This window comes from Gavia stellata, chromosome 32, assembly GCF_030936135.1.
Source record: "Gavia stellata isolate bGavSte3 chromosome 32, bGavSte3.hap2, whole genome shotgun sequence".
Classification (NCBI taxonomy): domain Eukaryota; kingdom Metazoa; phylum Chordata; class Aves; order Gaviiformes; family Gaviidae; genus Gavia; species Gavia stellata.
In genome coordinates, this window is record NC_082625.1 from 6,437,331 (window position 1) to 6,453,966 (window position 16,636).

The 16,636-nt window shown below is 47.8% G+C and overlaps 1 protein-coding gene across 1 annotated transcript; it reads right to left on the reverse strand.

Annotated features, from left to right (window-relative positions):
- Positions 1-1,655: 1,655 nt before the first annotated feature.
- LOC104262558 (ceramide synthase 4) lies at positions 1,656-15,181 on the reverse strand. Its single transcript, XM_059831664.1, has 10 exons — positions 15,015-15,181; positions 13,275-13,392; positions 9,954-10,072; positions 8,377-8,434; positions 7,771-7,821; positions 6,923-7,015; positions 5,393-5,521; positions 4,991-5,097; positions 2,808-2,952; positions 1,656-1,733 (listed from the first exon to the last, which is right to left on the reverse strand). The coding sequence occupies exons 1-10, from the start codon at positions 15,179-15,181 to the stop codon at positions 1,656-1,658; spliced, it is 1,065 nt and encodes a 354-aa protein (XP_059687647.1).
- Positions 15,182-16,636: the final 1,455 nt, after the last annotated feature.

Below are 16,636 nucleotides of genomic sequence, written 5' to 3' on the forward strand. Positions count from 1 at the left end.
CTATATAAATCTTTTAAAAGCTGAGATTCTCCTGTATCATTTGGGGCTTTAAAAGAAAGCATCATCCTTGATGGACAGGGTGAAATAATTCCTGGGCAAACCCTTATACCAGGTATCCTAATGAACGGTCTTGCACTCCCAGTGAAGTACAGCTAGGCAGGGCTAGGCGACATCCTTCTCAAGGCCAGCACCCTACAGAGATAGGTGGCTGGCTGCCTTTCGGCATTGCTTCCTGCAGATCTGAATGTCAAAAGCCTTCAAGGGAATGCAGGCTCAGTCCCTTCTGCCTTTCTCTCATGCGTATTTCCTGCATTTATTTATATTTTGCCTTGCTTAGGTCAGGTGTGGGAGATGGACCATGGTTCTTCACAGCAGTGTATTCTCATGACACCATCCTTCATTCTCCACCTCTTTGCATTTCTCAGAAACCGTTTCCCCTAGTACTTGTGTAAAATGTGTCAGACCCCTTGGAAGCATACTTAAAGCCCGAGTAGAAAACATGTTTTAAAGATAGTGTTTGCAGGTTTCTGTATGTTGTTTACGGACATAAATACATGTAGATTTATCCATCCTCTGCATTTTCTGAGCCTTTGAGTTAGCAGTGATGTCAGACCCTGGCAAGTTTCTGAGAAGATTTTCCTAATGACATAAGATCTGATGTTCTAAAAAACTTGGGCATCATGCAAAATCTAGGTAAAACAGACTCTTTGATTTAGGTGTAATTAATTTTTACGTTGACTTTAAATTTTATGTTCTACTATAAGTTGTGAAAATGACATCAGATACAATATATTAGAGGGTGAAAAGTTATCCAACCCCTAAACTATCCCATTAAAATGTTAGTATTGTCACACTCTTATTTTCCATTTTTGAAAATGAAACCTCAACAAGATGAATACATCCCTATGGAAAGTTTCCATTTAGACTAAATTGTAATTTCTGGTGGAAAAGTGTGTATTTGGAAGAGTTTCAGTTGCTTTCAATTTTAGGAGCCTTCTCCCTGAGTAGACATTCAGTTAGCAAAATCTTCTAGGCACATGAGCTATTCTGTGTAATCCATTCAGTGAACACAGCCTGTATCAGTTGGCCAGGCATTATTTGCAGAAATGATTTATCTTTTCCCAAAGCCTGACCATTTTATAGTATACAACTGAAAACTTATTTGCTACTTAAGCTAGTGTCTTTTGCTTGCAAGTCCTTTCATGAGGTGGCTGGCAATGACTGCCAGTATCTCCTGAAATTGCAAGATGGTTAAATCTTCAGCAGTTGTACTTACTATCTCATGAACCTTTGGGAAGGTTTTGAGATAGATAACCACAGTTAGGTGTCATAACTTCAGCAGCTTGTTCAACCCCTCTTCTCCTGTTTACAGTGAGACTTTGGCTGGTAGACCTTTTTTCCCTGGATAAATGATCATAGAGTAGTAGTAAAAGAATGGTCCCTACAGGAAAAGTGATGAAAACATCTCCTAAAGTGACTTAACTGGCTGTAAATGCTACGATGAAATTCACTTCCATCTAGACATTGGATGATGCCTCAGGCAGACTACTGTGAAGCCATCTGTGAGCCTGTCTGGCCTTTCCCCCCATGTCCTGTTCAGCCTCCCCGCTTTTAAGAGTCTGCGCAGCTGTTGGTGTTTTGCAGGGAGACCTGTGTTACTCTTTGTTCTTTGCCAGATCCTCTGCTTCGCTCCTGTCACTTTCCTCGGTGTCACTTCTGGCATCTTTTCTTTTCTGTAGGAAAGAAAGACAATTTAAATGAGCTGCAAAACCTATATGGTGGTATATATCAGAGGGGACTAGTCCTGTTTTCATTCACAGCACTGGTGTGTTAACCTGACAACTAAAATAAAAATAACAGGCATGATCATGTCCTTAAAGCTAGGGTTGCAATTGTCCCTGCATTGGGAGGTTGACTTAAACTGCCAGAGGCTGACTTTGTTATGGTTTCACCTAACTTTTGAATACTTTTTTTTGTCACCCTAATAATGTTCTTGTAATGTAACCTTCTGAAAAGAAGTTAGTATTTATTCTACATATTCTGCATATTTTCCTGTGCAGTTTGTTACTGTTGAAGTTCTGACAGTCAACACATATTTGTCCAGTGAGCATACTGACTGGTCTCCTCATTTTGCAGTCATCTACAACCTTGATGAGAGTATGCTCCATCATTTCCTCCAGAAAAAACTGTTTTTTCTCTTAATTTAGCTTCAATGAAGGGGTAGTTCAAGGTAAGCTGAAGGCATAACACCAACACTGTGGTGGGTTTTTTTCTGGCCACAGAAAGGCCCCAAAGCCTTCACAAATCTGCTCAGAGGCTACCAAGATGCCATCTGCTTACGTTAGAGGCAGGCCAGGGAACTGGCGTCTCTGATGACAGGGTTTCTTCCAGTGATCCCTATATAAACTCTGGCATGCATCAAAAGCCTGTGGAATGCACCTAAAACTCAGAGTGCTATCTACCAGGCTTATCTGATTGCTCCTTCCTTACTCCACTTTGGACATACCAACAGGTTCCTATTTTCCCAAACCGCATACTGAGAAGCTGTCAGGCAGTGAGGAGAAAGGACCGTGGATGGCTCCCATGTCACTAGGACACAGCTGCAAACTACAAGTGAGCTGCTGCTCTGATCTTTGTGAGCAAAGGTATCCACACAACTCCCAACACGTGACTTCAGAAGCTCTTGGGCTGTTTGTTGGGCAGTCCCATTTCTCCCACCCCTTCCCTGCAGGCATGCAGGTGTCACCCTGGATCCCATGGGCTCTCATGAGCAGTGGTGGCACAGAGGAGAGAAAGTTTTTTCATACCGCACCATGGAGGATGACACCGAAGATCATCTGGATGATTAGATAGGACCAGAAAATGTGTAACAACTGCAGGATCATCAGGAAAGTGTTTATCAGACAGCTTATGAGGAACAACTGAAATTTTGTCACAAAGTAATAGTATGTGCTGTGGGAAAGAGAGAGGGAGAGACAAATCAGAAGACACAAGACTAAAGCAGGCCAAGTACCGTCGCACTTACAAGGGTCAGGTGTCTTTCTGGGCAACTACTTGATTCATGTGTCCCCAGGGCAGAGCTGAGCTGTGCTAGGACTGCACCATCAGGCTTCACGCTCTGCCCAGCTCTTGCAAAGCATGTTGCAAGTCCCAGAGAACCTGCAGAAACTCTGTATTAAGATCACCAATAATGCAATAGTCTTTGCAGACAGGTCGGTTATCAGAAAACTGCAGTGCTTCCCAGAAGAAGCAGGAACTGGCAGCTTTTCTCCTAAAATAAGTCTGGAGAGGAGCAATGGACAAAAATTAAACCATAAGGCGACCCGACCACTGGCACTTAAATAAAAAGACTATAAATTATTTTTTTACTGAAGTTAGGGAAGAGTTGTGGGTTCAGATGAGCAGTTGCGCAGGGTATAATTTTTGGCAGAAGTCACAGAAACTCTGTATCGACAGTGATGGGGACGGAAAGGAGGAAAGCACTGGTTTGGAAACAGAGAGCGGACAGAACAGAGAGCAGTTCAGCACAGGAGGGAAATGATGAATGCTAGTATGTGTTCTCCTCCGCAAGTTATCTAAGACATGAAACCTAAGACATATTGGAAGCTGGGAAACATTGTTGGATATAGCGTGTATCTGCTCCGCTCTTGCCTTCCTAGACATGTGCTTCTTGCTGCTGATGCAGACAGGTGCTGATCTAGATGGACCCTTGGTCTGACCTGGGACGTCTGTTACCTTCTTTGTCCTTGTGGTATGATACAGCAGATTGAGATATTGGGGCTTGACTTTTTGCAGTGGAGACAACTGAAGTCATGGTTATTCTAGTTTCTTTCTCAGGAAAGTCACCTCAAGCTTTTATTGCCTTTGTCTCTAAGGGAGCCATTTCACCACCAGAATCTGGGACTTGTTATGCAAAGTCAGCCTAACAGGTATCCAAACTAAACAGCAGCAGGACCAAAATTCAAAACTCAGCATCTTTAGTGCTGGTATGGAGCCAGAGCAGGAACAGAGCACAGCAATGCAGACTTGTGCCTATGTGTGTATAACATGTCCCATTTAAAAAATTCTTCTGGGTCTAATAAATGAAATGCTTGGTTTTGAAAGAAAAGAGAAACCTTAGACTATAATGCAAGTGTTGCGGAATGAGTTTCTGGGAAGTTAACCAGCTTTTCCATGTGACTTGGCAGTGGTAAAGAAAGGGGAACAATTTCAGCATAGTTAAAGGCTGGGAGTGTGGTCAGATGTGGGTAGGCAAAAGCCATTCCCCAAGACCGGTGTCTGTGTGTGGCTTCTGGAGTTATCATTGCTGATACCCTCCCAGCATGTCAAGCATCCTCCCTCCTGAATCCTTAGCTTGTACTTATGATTTTCTTGTTTTATTTCAAATACATGGTGGGTCACCTTAAATTACTAGACCATTATTTCTATATTAATTTTATCTTAATAGAGCTTTAAGCAGGCCTTTCTTAGTTTGCTAAGAAATTCTTGGGAAATTCTAACCAGTACAGTTTGTACCATCTTTCTCTTGTAGGAACCAGTGTTTGCAACAGAAGGAGGCCACTTTCTACACACTGGAAGAGTCACACCAGGTTTTGAGCAGGAGTAGAGGAGAAGAAGGACTACCCTTAGACTGCGGTGGGGGTGCCACAATAGCTCATGAGAAGTCAGCTGCTGTGGCTGCAGGTAAGTGTCTCATCACAGCATGAGAGACAGCCCCAGGCGAAAGACAGTCCTTGCCTAGGAGAGACAGCAAGAGCATGGGAATGGAGGGGCAGAGGCTGTGGCTCTAGATTAATTAATATAGTTAATTAATATAGTTAAAACCCTGAGGTTTTTTCTTGGGTTCCTCAGTTCCAGTTGGATTAATCTTTGAGCTTACCTGTAGTGTCCAGTTCCCTGCCTTCCCTCCCCTCAGCATGGAGGGTCATCTCTCCAGAGGCTCAAACAGTGCATAACACCCATGTTCAGAGAACGTTAAAGCATAACTCACATTAACGGGAAAATGACAAGCCGGGAGATGATGAAAACCACAGCGAAAACAATAAAGACTGCTTCGCAGACCCGCTTCCATTTCATGTAATGGAGCATCTTGGCAAGCTGTAGAGAGACAAATTGCCATATGTCCCGTGTGCCTGTGTTCTCCTTCTAGGGGGCTGAGGAATTTCCCATGTCCTGCAAGGGTTACTAGGCTTGTGGCGATGTGTCCCAGTCCCTGTGCACTCACTTACTTTTCCCCAAGAGCAGTAAATCTGATACTTCCTAAATGCTCTGGCACTATAGTACACGTGTGGGCCACTGCATCCACATGTGTCACGTGCAGTAAGGCACGCAGTTCCCAGCGCTCCCGACAGACACGAGCACGTATCAGCATTTCTGGGAGAGCGTATCTCACCTCTAAAATATAATCGGAGGCATCATGGACCAGCATGACTATCATCCCAAACCGTATAAGATTGGCACAGTAGGAGACAAAGATCAGCGTGATGGTGGCGATGTGGTGGATGATCTGTTCCTTAAAGTCCTGGCATGAGAAGAGAGATTGTGTGTCAGTCCTACCTTGACCTGGCAGCACCTGTTCCTGGGTGCTGCTGCCTCGCTAGGACATGTCAAACACCTCCACAAAGCATCAGTGCTCCCCACCGTGCTACAGCTCTCTGAGGTCCTGCACCATGCCAAGAAGAATGAAGATGTTTATGCCCAGTTTATGGAAACCCAGATAAATACCAGTGAGGTACACATAGGTGCAAATGTGCTACAAGACAGATTGTATACATTTTCCAGGAATCAATCTGCCCTTACGAAGTTCCTTTCTTAACACCACATTTTTCTCCCAGACCACTCCACCGTGTATTGAAGAGCTTTCTGTAATGACAGTAGATTGCCCTTGGCCCGGGGCACATCCTATCCACTAGCCGTAACGGAGGCAGCTCTTCAACCTCCCTGTGCTGCCCATGGAGAGGGACCAATGGAGATGGGCTGGAGATACTGCAGGTGGGGAATAGGCCTTATCACATGCCTCATGTAAAGAGAGGACCTTGCTGGGTGGTTCATGCCCGCATGGTCAACTCTGTACGTGGAAGAAGGCAATGCTTTGGGATATGAGATGACTGCTGCGTGCTCTGTGGAGGGATAGGGAAGGGCAGCTCTGGCTCTGGCCCAGGGAGGATCACAGCCAGGCAGTGGGTTCCTGCTTCTTCTGGGGAGCATTGCAGCTGTCCCATAACTGACCTGGCTACAAAGACTATTGCAGTGTTGATAATTTTAACACAGAGTTTCTGCAAGTCGTCTGTGATCTGGGGCGTGCTTTGCAAGAGCTGGGCAGAGCCCATGTCTGGGGAAAAGCAGGAAGTCTCTGAAGAGAAATGTATTGTCAAATTAAACAATCAAATGAAGCTGAGGTTGAACCTCAGCTTGTGCAGTTGAACTGCACGGCTCTGTGCAGTCTCCACTGCAGAATGAGGCGAGAGCAACAGTGGATGCTGGGTCCATGGCTCCTAGGAAGTCACCTCATCCCACGCTGCAAAAGCCACACATGCATCTACAGGGTCCAACAGATCAGCTCCCTCCCATCAGGAGGACACAGCCCTCTGGTTCAGGCAGAACCTGAGACCAGAGCCAGGAAGTGCTATGAAGCCATGTCCACCCAGTGGCTGTCCCTTGGCCGGGTGTGGGGACCCCACGCCAGCCCCTGGTGCTTCCCCAGCCTAGCAGGCAGAAAGGCCATGCCGCACATGAGCAGGACCCAGTGCAAGGCGCAATGGCGGGATGTGAGCACTGCAGGGAGCTCATGTGCTCAGGGGGTATTTGCAGCAGCATATGTGCCATGTCCTTTGCACCCCTGGGGAGCTGACAGCGGGAGGGGAGAGCCTCATGGTGGGGGCTGACCAAGCCAGCGGTTTGTGATTGTGCTGCTGTCACTCACCTTCCTCTTCACGTCGAAGGGCAGGGTGGCCACCAGCGCGCAGTAGAAGGAGAGCTCCAGCAGGTAGAACCAGCCCAACGCAGGCAGGAGAGGCTGCGAGACAAGTGACAGGCAGTGTGACACCCCTGCCTGGCCCTGGGGGAAATGGGAGAAGGGAAGGGTCCTCCCTGGCAGAGCCCCTTCGTTCAACCTGCGTTTGGGACAGCAGGGCTTGGTCATGCCTAAATTTTCATGTTCCTTGGGACTGAACTGTTTGCTGATGCACTGTCAAGCCTCGTCCAAAGCCAGGATCAGCCCTGGCCAGTCTGCAGAGGGACTGAGAGGAGCCGGGGTCTCCCCTCTGCAGGGGATCGGACACCTCTCATCTCCATCCCTGCTTCGAGAGGTCGAGGGATGTCCTGACCACCTGGTCCCTTTTATGGCCACACACATGGAGTTGCTGCCAGCCAGGCTTGGGTTACAGAGAAACTCGATGAGAAAAGGTGCCTGTTCAGGGCAGAGACTCCATCCGCTATCATATGGCGCACCTATGCGGAGCTTGTCCAGAAGAGAGCCAAGCTGTTCACCATGGCGCGAGGATGAGAGACAGGAGGCACAAGTTGAAACAAGAGAGGTGGATATAAGGAGAAACTTTTTCATCATGAGGACAGTCAAACAGTGGAATAGGTTGTCCAGAGAGGTTGTGCTGTCTCCATCCTTGAAGGTTTTTCAAAACTAGACTGGAGAAAGCCCTGGGTAACCTGGTCTGATGTCGCAGCTGAATGCTGTGAGCAGGAGGTCAGACAAGAGACCTCCCAGTCCCCTTTCCAGTATGAATTACCCTGTGATTCCATGTACTTGCTGCTCACCTGTTGTGGAAATCTCAGCCAGCACACAGTGTGGTCCCAAAACCAGGGCTTCTGTGCAGAGAGAGGGCAGCAGTAAGAACCCATAGCCTTTTAATGACACATAATAACCATGTGAAGAAGTATTTCAAGAAGCCAGTGCCCATGCTAGACCCAATCTGCCTTTTAGCTTTGGAAATAGTGGTTGGCAAAATGCACTTGTCATTAGTGAATGCACAGAATGTCACACAGAGGTTCTCAATACAAGCAGCAGCCACAGCCAGGACAGGGTTTGCTCTTGGCTGAGATGCAAGGGCTGTGTGTGGGTATCAGTGGGGAATCACTTACTTACACAACGAGCTAAGGCAAGGAGAAAACCATGGTAACATCACTGACATCTAGCCAGGTCCACCCAGGGAAAGGGGGACTGTTCTGCTGGATCAGGATTGGGGATGATTCTGTTCCATGCCCCTGAATTTGTCCTTCATTGGCTTTGGACCCATAGTCATGGCCACACACGATCTTTGGATGGGCTCTTTGAAATGGCCCAGGACCATTTGCCTTATTTGACATGAACGAGGAATCCTTGAAAGGTGTCATTCCACAGCATCACCCTGCTCACATACTTACATCATACAGGAGAGCCAGCCCAGAAAAGAATGAGGTGAAATAGAATGTAAATCTCCAGCTAAAACAGAAAAAAACCAGGAAATTAAGACTTCCTCCAGAGTTGGAATAGCTCCCCAGGCTGTGCCCAGGATGCTGCAAAGCCCCCAGAGGAACCTACGCTTGTTCAGACAGGGATTTGCAGAATCTCAGCTCTGTTTGCACATGCACGCATGTGCTGTTAAGGCAACAGGGTATCCACGGCCCACCCAGGTTCTGCTGTGATCCACGTGGTGCCCGAATTCCTGGCGTACTCCATCAGCATTAAACAGGATGCAGCATGACTACCAAGACGCCTCTACCTGTCTCCTTTTGTTATGTAGGTGTTTGTGGATGACCTATGCAAATGCTTATATACCACTGCTTGTGGAGGGCACCTAATTTTTCCCAGTGATGGCACAGGAATACCGGGGTTTCTGTTAGTTTCCTCAGAAATGCTGCAGTGTGGAGCACTAAACAAGCTGTCAGGACAAGAGTTTTTTTTAAAAAGCATATAACAGGATTCAAGCACTGAATAATTTATTTTTCAGAGAGGGAGGGAGAGTAGATAGTACCTGACAGGAGTCTTTGTGTATATACAGCATTAAACCTCAAGCGGAGCGCCAGAGATAACCCGATTCTTTTGATCAAGACATTTGGTGACTCTCCATTCTGACTCCATGTATTACTGAGATATACAGGAAGATTTCATATAAGAGAGCAAATAGCTTGAGGAACAAGAGGAAATGGCCTCAAGTTGCGCCAGGGGAGATACAGACTGGATACTAGGAAAAATTTCTTTACTGAGAGAGTGGTAACACAATGGAATAGACTGCCCAGGGAGGTGGTGGAGTCACCCTCCCTGGAGGTATTCAAGGAGCGTGTGGACGTGGCATTGTGGGATGTGGCTTGATGGGCACGGTGTTGTGTGGTGTGGGTGTTTTTTGGCTTTTTTTTTTTTTTGTTTTTTTTTTTTTTTTGTAATGGTTGGACTTGATGATCTTACAAGTCTTTTCCAACCTTAGTGATTCTGTGATTCTGATTCTGTGAAAAGGAATGCTATGAAGATTTTGGTGCTTTCTGTTGTTTTTCAGTTTTTACCTCCCTCTGTTCATGGCTTGCACTGCCTACTAACTGCACTTCTTGGATTTATTTTATGCCCAACTATCCATGCTGAGAATATTTTGAAATTTTAGTTTCTTACCAAGATCATCTTGAAAAGAAGTTTGATGCATTTTGCAAATGGCATTGCTGCTCAAAAATCCCTCTGGCATCTGAGATTTAAACCTGATCTGCATCAAGGCCAGTGGACTCTTTTGAGGCAACTTTAACTTTTTAAAGTTAAAACATGGAAAGGAAAGGATGAAGCTGGCGGTGCTACATGGTGGCTCTGTCGCCAGTGCGTGCAGTGGTGGGACCCAGCCTCATGTTATAAAGTCTTCTTTCGCAGCCACAGCTCCTCTGGGAGTATGTTTGGGGCTAAAGACAGGGCAGGAGATGGTGATGGTGTGCAGACCTTGTTGGAGGTCTCCATCACCGAAAGCCTCTGCTGGCCCACCTACCTGGCCTCACAGAACTTCTTCATCAGCCTAGGCCGGTCCTGGGCCCGCCGGTGCCGGAACCAGGTCTCCACTTTTTTGACGGGCAGGTGACATTGCTTGGCCAGTGAAATCAGGTCCCCCTAGAAAACAGAGCAGGGGAGCTGGACTTAGCCTTCCTGAGGCTGCCTGTCCCCATGTGGGTGAAGAGCGGTGTTCCTGCAGGCTGCCTCTGCTGCTGTGGGTCCACATTTCCCCGAAGAACACCTTTCTATCAATCAGTTCCATTTGCATTTGTGAACTCCCAAATAATTTTGGCCATTTTAAAACTCCAATTCAGCCATATCTAAATGCAGGTTCAGAAGTAAGCACAGGTTCTCCCTGGTTAAATTTTGCCAGCTGTACACAATGGAATTCAATGTCTTTTTGCTATAAAACTCCAAACACTTTTTGTTTTCCATCTCTGATGCAATTTTGACTGATAATTATCAGCTACAGATAGCAAACCTGAAGATAAAAGAAGTTTTAGATAAAAGGCTGCACATTCACAAGCTAAAAAGCATAATTTCCAACATGCTCTATTTTATGCATGAATTCCAAATAAAACTGCCTAGCCTTAAGACTTATAAACTGTGATTAAAATGAATGCAAAGATGAGCTTATGAGCATTTTAAAAATTAATCTGACAAAGCTTCAAACAAATTTAAGTCAAAAATTATTTTTAAAATCCAGGCATCAGGCAAGTCATGATCTGGGCCCAAATAGTTGTGGTGGATGGAGTTAAATCCAGTTGGCAGCTGGTCACAAGCAGTGTTCCCCAGGGCTAGGGAACAGTTCTGTTTAATATGTTCATCAGTGATCACAGAATTACAGAATCACTAAGGTTGGAAAAGACCCTTAAGATCATCAAGTCCAACCATCAACCCAACCCCACCATGCCCACTAAACCATGTCCCGCAGTGCCACATCCACACGTTCCTTGAACACCTCCAGTGATGGTGACTCCACCACCTCCCTGGGCAGCCTCTTCCAGTGCTTCACCACTCTCTCAGTAAAGAAATTTTTCTAATATCCAGCCTAAACCTCCCCTGGTGCAACTTGAGCCATTTCCCCTTGTCCTGTCACTAGTCACTTGGGAGAAGAGACCAGCACCTAGCTCTCTGCAACCTCCTTTCAGGTAGTTGTAGAGAGCAATGAGGTCTCCCCTCAGCCTCCTCTTCTCCAGACTAAACAACTCCAGTTCCCGCAGGCTGCTCCTCATAAATCTTGTTCTCCAGACCCCTCACCAGCTTCGTCGCCCTTCTCTGGACACGCTCCAGCACCTCAATGTCTTTCTTGTAGTGAGGGGCCCAAAACTGAACACAGTATTCAAGGTACAGCCTCACCAGCGCCAAGTACAGGGGCATGATCACCTCCCTACTCCTGCTGGCCACATTATTTGTGATACAGGCCAGGATGCTGTTGGCCTTCTTGGCCACCTGGGCACACTGTTGGCTCATATTCAGCCGGCTGTCAACCAACATGCCCAGGTCCTTTTCTGTGGGGGAGCTTTCCAGCCACTCTTCCCCAAGCCTGTAGCGTTGCATGGGGTTGTTGTGACCCACATGCAGGACCTGGCACTCAGCCTTGTTGAACCTCATCCAATTGGCCTCAGCCCATTGATCCAGCCTGTCCAGATCCTTCTGTAGAGTCTTCCTACCCTTGAGCGGATCAACACTCCCGCCCAACTTGGTGTCATCTGCAAAGTGACTAAGGGAGCACTTGATCCCCTAATCCAGATCCAGATTGTCAGCAAAACCACTACGGTGGACTTCCGGAGGGCAGACTTCGGCCTGTTCAGGACACTGATTGAGAGGGTCCCTTGGGAGACTGTCCTGAAGGGCAAAGGGGTCCAGAAGGGCTGGGCCTTCTTCAAGAAGGAAGTCTTAAAGGCACAGGAGCAGGCAGTCCCCATGTGCTGTGAGAAGAGCCAGCTGGGAAGACGACCAGCCTGAGTGAACAGGGAGCTTTTGCTGGGACTCAGGAAAAAAAGGAGAGTTTATCATCTTTGGAAGAAGAGGCAGGCAACTGAAGAAGAATACAAGGACCTCGTTAGATCATGCAGAGAGGGAATAAGAAAGGCAAAAACCCAGCTAGAGCTCAATCTGGCCACGGTCATAAGGGATAACAAAAAAATGTCTTTACAAATGTATTAACAACAAAAAGAGAGCCAAGGAGAATCTCCATCCTTTACTGGATACAGGAGGGAACATTGTCACCAAGGATGAGGAAAAGGCTGAGGTACTTAATGCCTTCTTTGCCTCAGTCTTTGATAGCTAGGCCAGGTATCCTCAGGATATTCAGTCCCCTGAGCTGGAAGACAAGGATGGAGAGCAAAATAAACTCCCCATGATCCAGGAGGAAGCAGTTAATGACCAGGCATCCTGGCCTGTATCACAAATAGTGTGGCCAGCAGGAGTAGGGAGGTGATCGTGCCCCTGTACTCGGCACTGGTGAGGCTGTACCTTGAATACTGTGTTCAGTTTTGGGCCCCTCACTACAAGAAGGACATTGAGGTGCTGGAGCGTGTCCAGAGAAGGGCGACGAAGCTGGTGAGGGGTCTAGAGAACAAGTCTGATGAGGAGCAGTCTGCAGAAACTGGGGTTGTTTAGTCTGGAGAAGAGGAGGCTGAGGGGAGACCTTATTGCTCTCTACAACTACCTGAAAGGGGGTTGTAGTGAGGTGAGTGTTGGTCTTTTTTCCCTAGTAACAAGTGATAGGACAAGAGGAAATGGCCTCAAGTTGCACCAGGGGAGATTTACATTGGATATTAGGAAAAATTTCTTCACTGAAAGGGTTGTCAGGCATTGGAACAGGCTGCCCAGCGAGGTGGGTGGGTCACCATCACTGGAGGTATTTTAAAGACATGTAGATGTGGCACTTAGGAACATGGTTTAGTGGTAGACTTGGCAATGTTAGGTTTATGGTCGGACTTGATGATCTTAAGGGTCTTTTCCAACCTAAATGATTCTGTGATTCTGAAGGACTTGTAGTTCTGCTAAAAATAAGTAACCTTATCCATAGACTCTACCCAAAGGGGGTGATGGTTGCCTCCTAACCAGAGCCAGCAGCTCTCACACTACCTGCTGTATTTGATACGCAGCAGGTCAGGGGGTGCTGGGATTGCAGCTGTTGAACACATTGGAAGATGCTGAAATATCTGCTTGTGTATCTTCTTCCCTGGAAGGGTGGTTAGTAGTAACTGCCTTGCCTGTGAGGCTTGTTTTGGTGGGCTGGGGTATCTGGACAGAGAGAAGGTGTTGCTTGCCTGGGCTCTCGGGACACTGGGACACAGGGGACGCTCACCTCCTTTGGAGTCCTGCCCAGCAGAACGTAGAAGCCTTCCAGAGTGGCATTGGGCTGAACTTTGGGCCTCAGCTTGTCAATCACACCCAACCTCCTACCCAAGGGCAGAGCTATGGTTCTGCAAGAGGAAAGAGAGTTCAGCCAGGAGAGGATGTGTGTGCCTGCGCTGTGAGCCAGGGTCAGCCAACAGCAAGATCCTGCCAGTGCCATATCATGCACTGCAGCAGGGGTCCAGCACTGCCCTGGGTGCTCACACACCCAGCCCAAGGGGTCCAGCACTACACCAGCTATGCATGTATAGTCCAAGAGATGCCAGGGCACACACAAAGCCCAGTGCTTCTGTCAGGTCAATGCTCTTTCTCAAGAGAGACGCAATGGCACCAAAGCAAAGGTGAGGAATGCAGGATGTGTACTGGAGACAACAATAACAACTACAAGGTAAGCAATAATTAATTCTTCTGCCAAGGCCTTGAGACACCTTGCATTTCTCTGTGTTGGAGTGCATGCTCGTCCCCTTTACAATGTTCCCAAGCAGTCCAGACTGTGCCATGAAACCAGTCTGCAAGTGTCTGAGTGTCCCATGTGCTCTTTGCCCAGGGTACCCGACAACTGGCTGCACTGGGAGACAAGGACAGAGCACATGGGGATATGCTGGTTCCTGCATGAAACACTCGCTTTGCGGGAAACCCCAGCAAGGCTCTAGTGGGAGGAGTTTCTAAAATCTTCTTGTTTCTGTGAAGCCAGGGAAGTGCAACATCTTTGAAGGAAGACCTGATGACCCTGGAATTAATTCTGGCTCTTCCTACAGCCCCTGTCTGCCACAGCTTCTCACAGGGCTGTGCAGAGTAGGCAGGAGCCAGCTCTCCAGGGAGATGGGCCAGTGCTCCCCCAGGCCACAGGAGAAAGTCCATGTCCCAGCTGAGGGCAGGTTTGCTGGGCACAGCCTTGCTGCTTCACACCCCCCAGCCCCAAGTCCTGCTCTGTCTGGCAGGGAAGAGTCTTGGGGGGGCCCAAAAGGGGCCCAAAGCCCAGTCTGAATCTCTCTCCTGTGCTGAGCCATGTGGACCTGCCTTGTTTCCACATGTGAGTCCTGGGGAGACACCGGCTGGTCCTCAGCCTCCTGTATGGAGTACCATTTCTCTCAGCCAGCTGAACACCCGCAGCTAGGGCATTGGAGTACATCATCCCTGACTGAACTGGGGATCTCTGGTGCCAGGAGGAGACAGCAGGGCAGAGCTGGGCAAGGAGGAGTGGTGTGAGCAAAGCAGTCCCACAAGAGCTCCAAGAGCAATGGTCATCCCCTCCTTCTCCCCCTGTGCTGAGGGGAAGGGCTCACATAGCACCTTTGGGAGCATCCTCTAGATCAGGCTGAACCCTGGCTCAGCTGGGGCCTCCCAACACTGATGTACCCAGCATACCCCTTATCTGTGTCGCAGGCTCCCACTTGGACTCTCTCCGGAGGCACCCTCCACCCACAGTTGAGGTGTGACTGAGTGACAGACCTGTCTTTTCACACCTGCTGGTACAGGTTGTGTTACAGGTACAGGAGAGAGGGAGGGCAGGGCAAAGAGCTGCCACACAAACACCATACGCCACAAAAAGCAGAGAGATTCAGTATTCCTGGGGACAATCCCCTGTCCACTTTGTAGTGGTCAGAAAGCAGGTAAGGATTAGTCTGGAGCAACCCTGCAAGACACTGGTGGCAACCAGCACAGGAGAAACCAGGTTTGCTGCACTTACCTCTCAAAGATGCATCGGACAATGATCAAGAGCAGTGCACCAGGAATGCAGAGCAAGAGGTCCTGAGGCTGTGGGTAGTGTATGTCTGCAGACTCCTTCATGTCTTCCCAGGTAGCTCCAGGTGGCAGCCAGTATTCATGGTGCCAGAACACCTCTGACAGGCCCATCCTGGTCAAGATGGTGGGCACAGAAAGCAGAGACTCCGGGACTCAGCAAGCAGCTAGCAGCAAGGCATGAAACTCATTCCTAGAACAGCTCATCATTCGCACTCCCCACCTCTCACTCAATCCCACGAGTATGACTTCAGAGTAGTTGAAATAGCATCACTTGTTCTGACCTGCCCATGAGCTTGGAGGTGGGGTAAGATGTCCTAGTACAAGAAGGTAATTTAGTGGGTGTCAAGGAGGTGGCTAACTTCAATTACACTTCACTGCACAGATGACTGAATTCCCTACCTGGTAACAATAACAGGGCCTTCTCTCTTGTCCCCTCTTTCTACCAGCCTTTTCCTTCCCAGGGGGCAAAGTCTTGTCCCCTCTTTCTACCAGCCTTTTCCTTCCCAGGCGGCAAAGCCCTCACCTATTCATCAGCTCTGCCACCTGGCAGAGGGTGTGGATGGAGGTCCCAGGTGAGACTGGCCACAGCCATTAAGATCTTCTGCTACCCTTAGGGCCCCAACAGTCTCAGTTTTGGTTCCTCCATCTTGCCCAGCAACATCCCATATCCTATTTGCATTTTGAACCATCACATACTGAGCACTAAGTTGATACACCGCTCCCCAAAACTATTCTGAAGTGCTAAAACTCAGGCCAGCACTTCAGGAGACTTTCTCACGTGCACCACATTGCTCTCCTCCATATTCTGTTTCACTGGTGTTGTATCACTCAATCCCTCAGTACCATAAACTCTTCTGCAACTGCTTGCAGTCAGTCTGTGTCATCATCATGAATAACTTTCATTATCAGCCAAATTTTGCCATCTGCCTTTCCTTCCCCCTTTTTGGGGCACCTGCAACAATACATAGCTGCAAAAAATCCCTGTTGGTCTCTCATGGTGACCTCAGGTGTATTATTTCTTTAAGTCTGTGGTGAGGGACCTTTCGGAATGCCTTTGCAAAGCTGAGTAGGTAGCAGGTTCTCTCCTCTGCACATGCTCACTGACTCTTTGGGATAACTCCAGCAGAGTGAGACATAATTTCCTCATGCACAACCCATGGGGACTCTACTATAATATTATGTTCATATGTGTTTCCACAAATTCCATCATTTATTACACTTTCTAGCAGTCTGACCAGTCTGGATGTCACACTACAGGTGGCTGTAGCTCCTCACATTCCCACTTGGAACCTTCTTAAATTTTTCTGATAACAAGATGATTTGAAACAAAAAATGGCATTTCGCAGTTGGTAGGTTAACCTCCTCTAGTACGTGTTTCCTCTTGACACTTGAGTGAATGCCACCCAGGTTTGAAGGTTTGCTATTATTCAGTTAGTCTGTTTGTTATATAACTTCTCCTCACCCATCAGCTTGAGATGGATCCTCTTGGCATGTAGCCTCAGCAAGATGTCAGGTATTGGACCCTCTCTGAGCTTCTAAGCAGGGAAGTTATATGCAGGCAGCTCA

What these genes read in the sequence shown, in the direction of transcription:
- LOC104262558 (XM_059831664.1), bottom strand. Translation starts at nt 15,181, where the DNA reads ATGGGCCTGTCAGAGGTGTTCTGGCACCATGAATACTGGCTGCCACCT. An exon ending in GTCCGATGCATCTTTGAGAG is followed by an intron (nt 13,393 to 15,014) that starts GTAAGTGCAGCA and finishes TTCCTCTTGCAG; the next exon opens with AACCATAGCTCTGCCCTTGG. An exon ending in CCTTCGACGTGAAGAGGAAG is followed by an intron (nt 5,522 to 6,922) that starts GTGAGTGACAGC and finishes TTCTCATGCCAG; the next exon opens with GACTTTAAGGAACAGATCAT.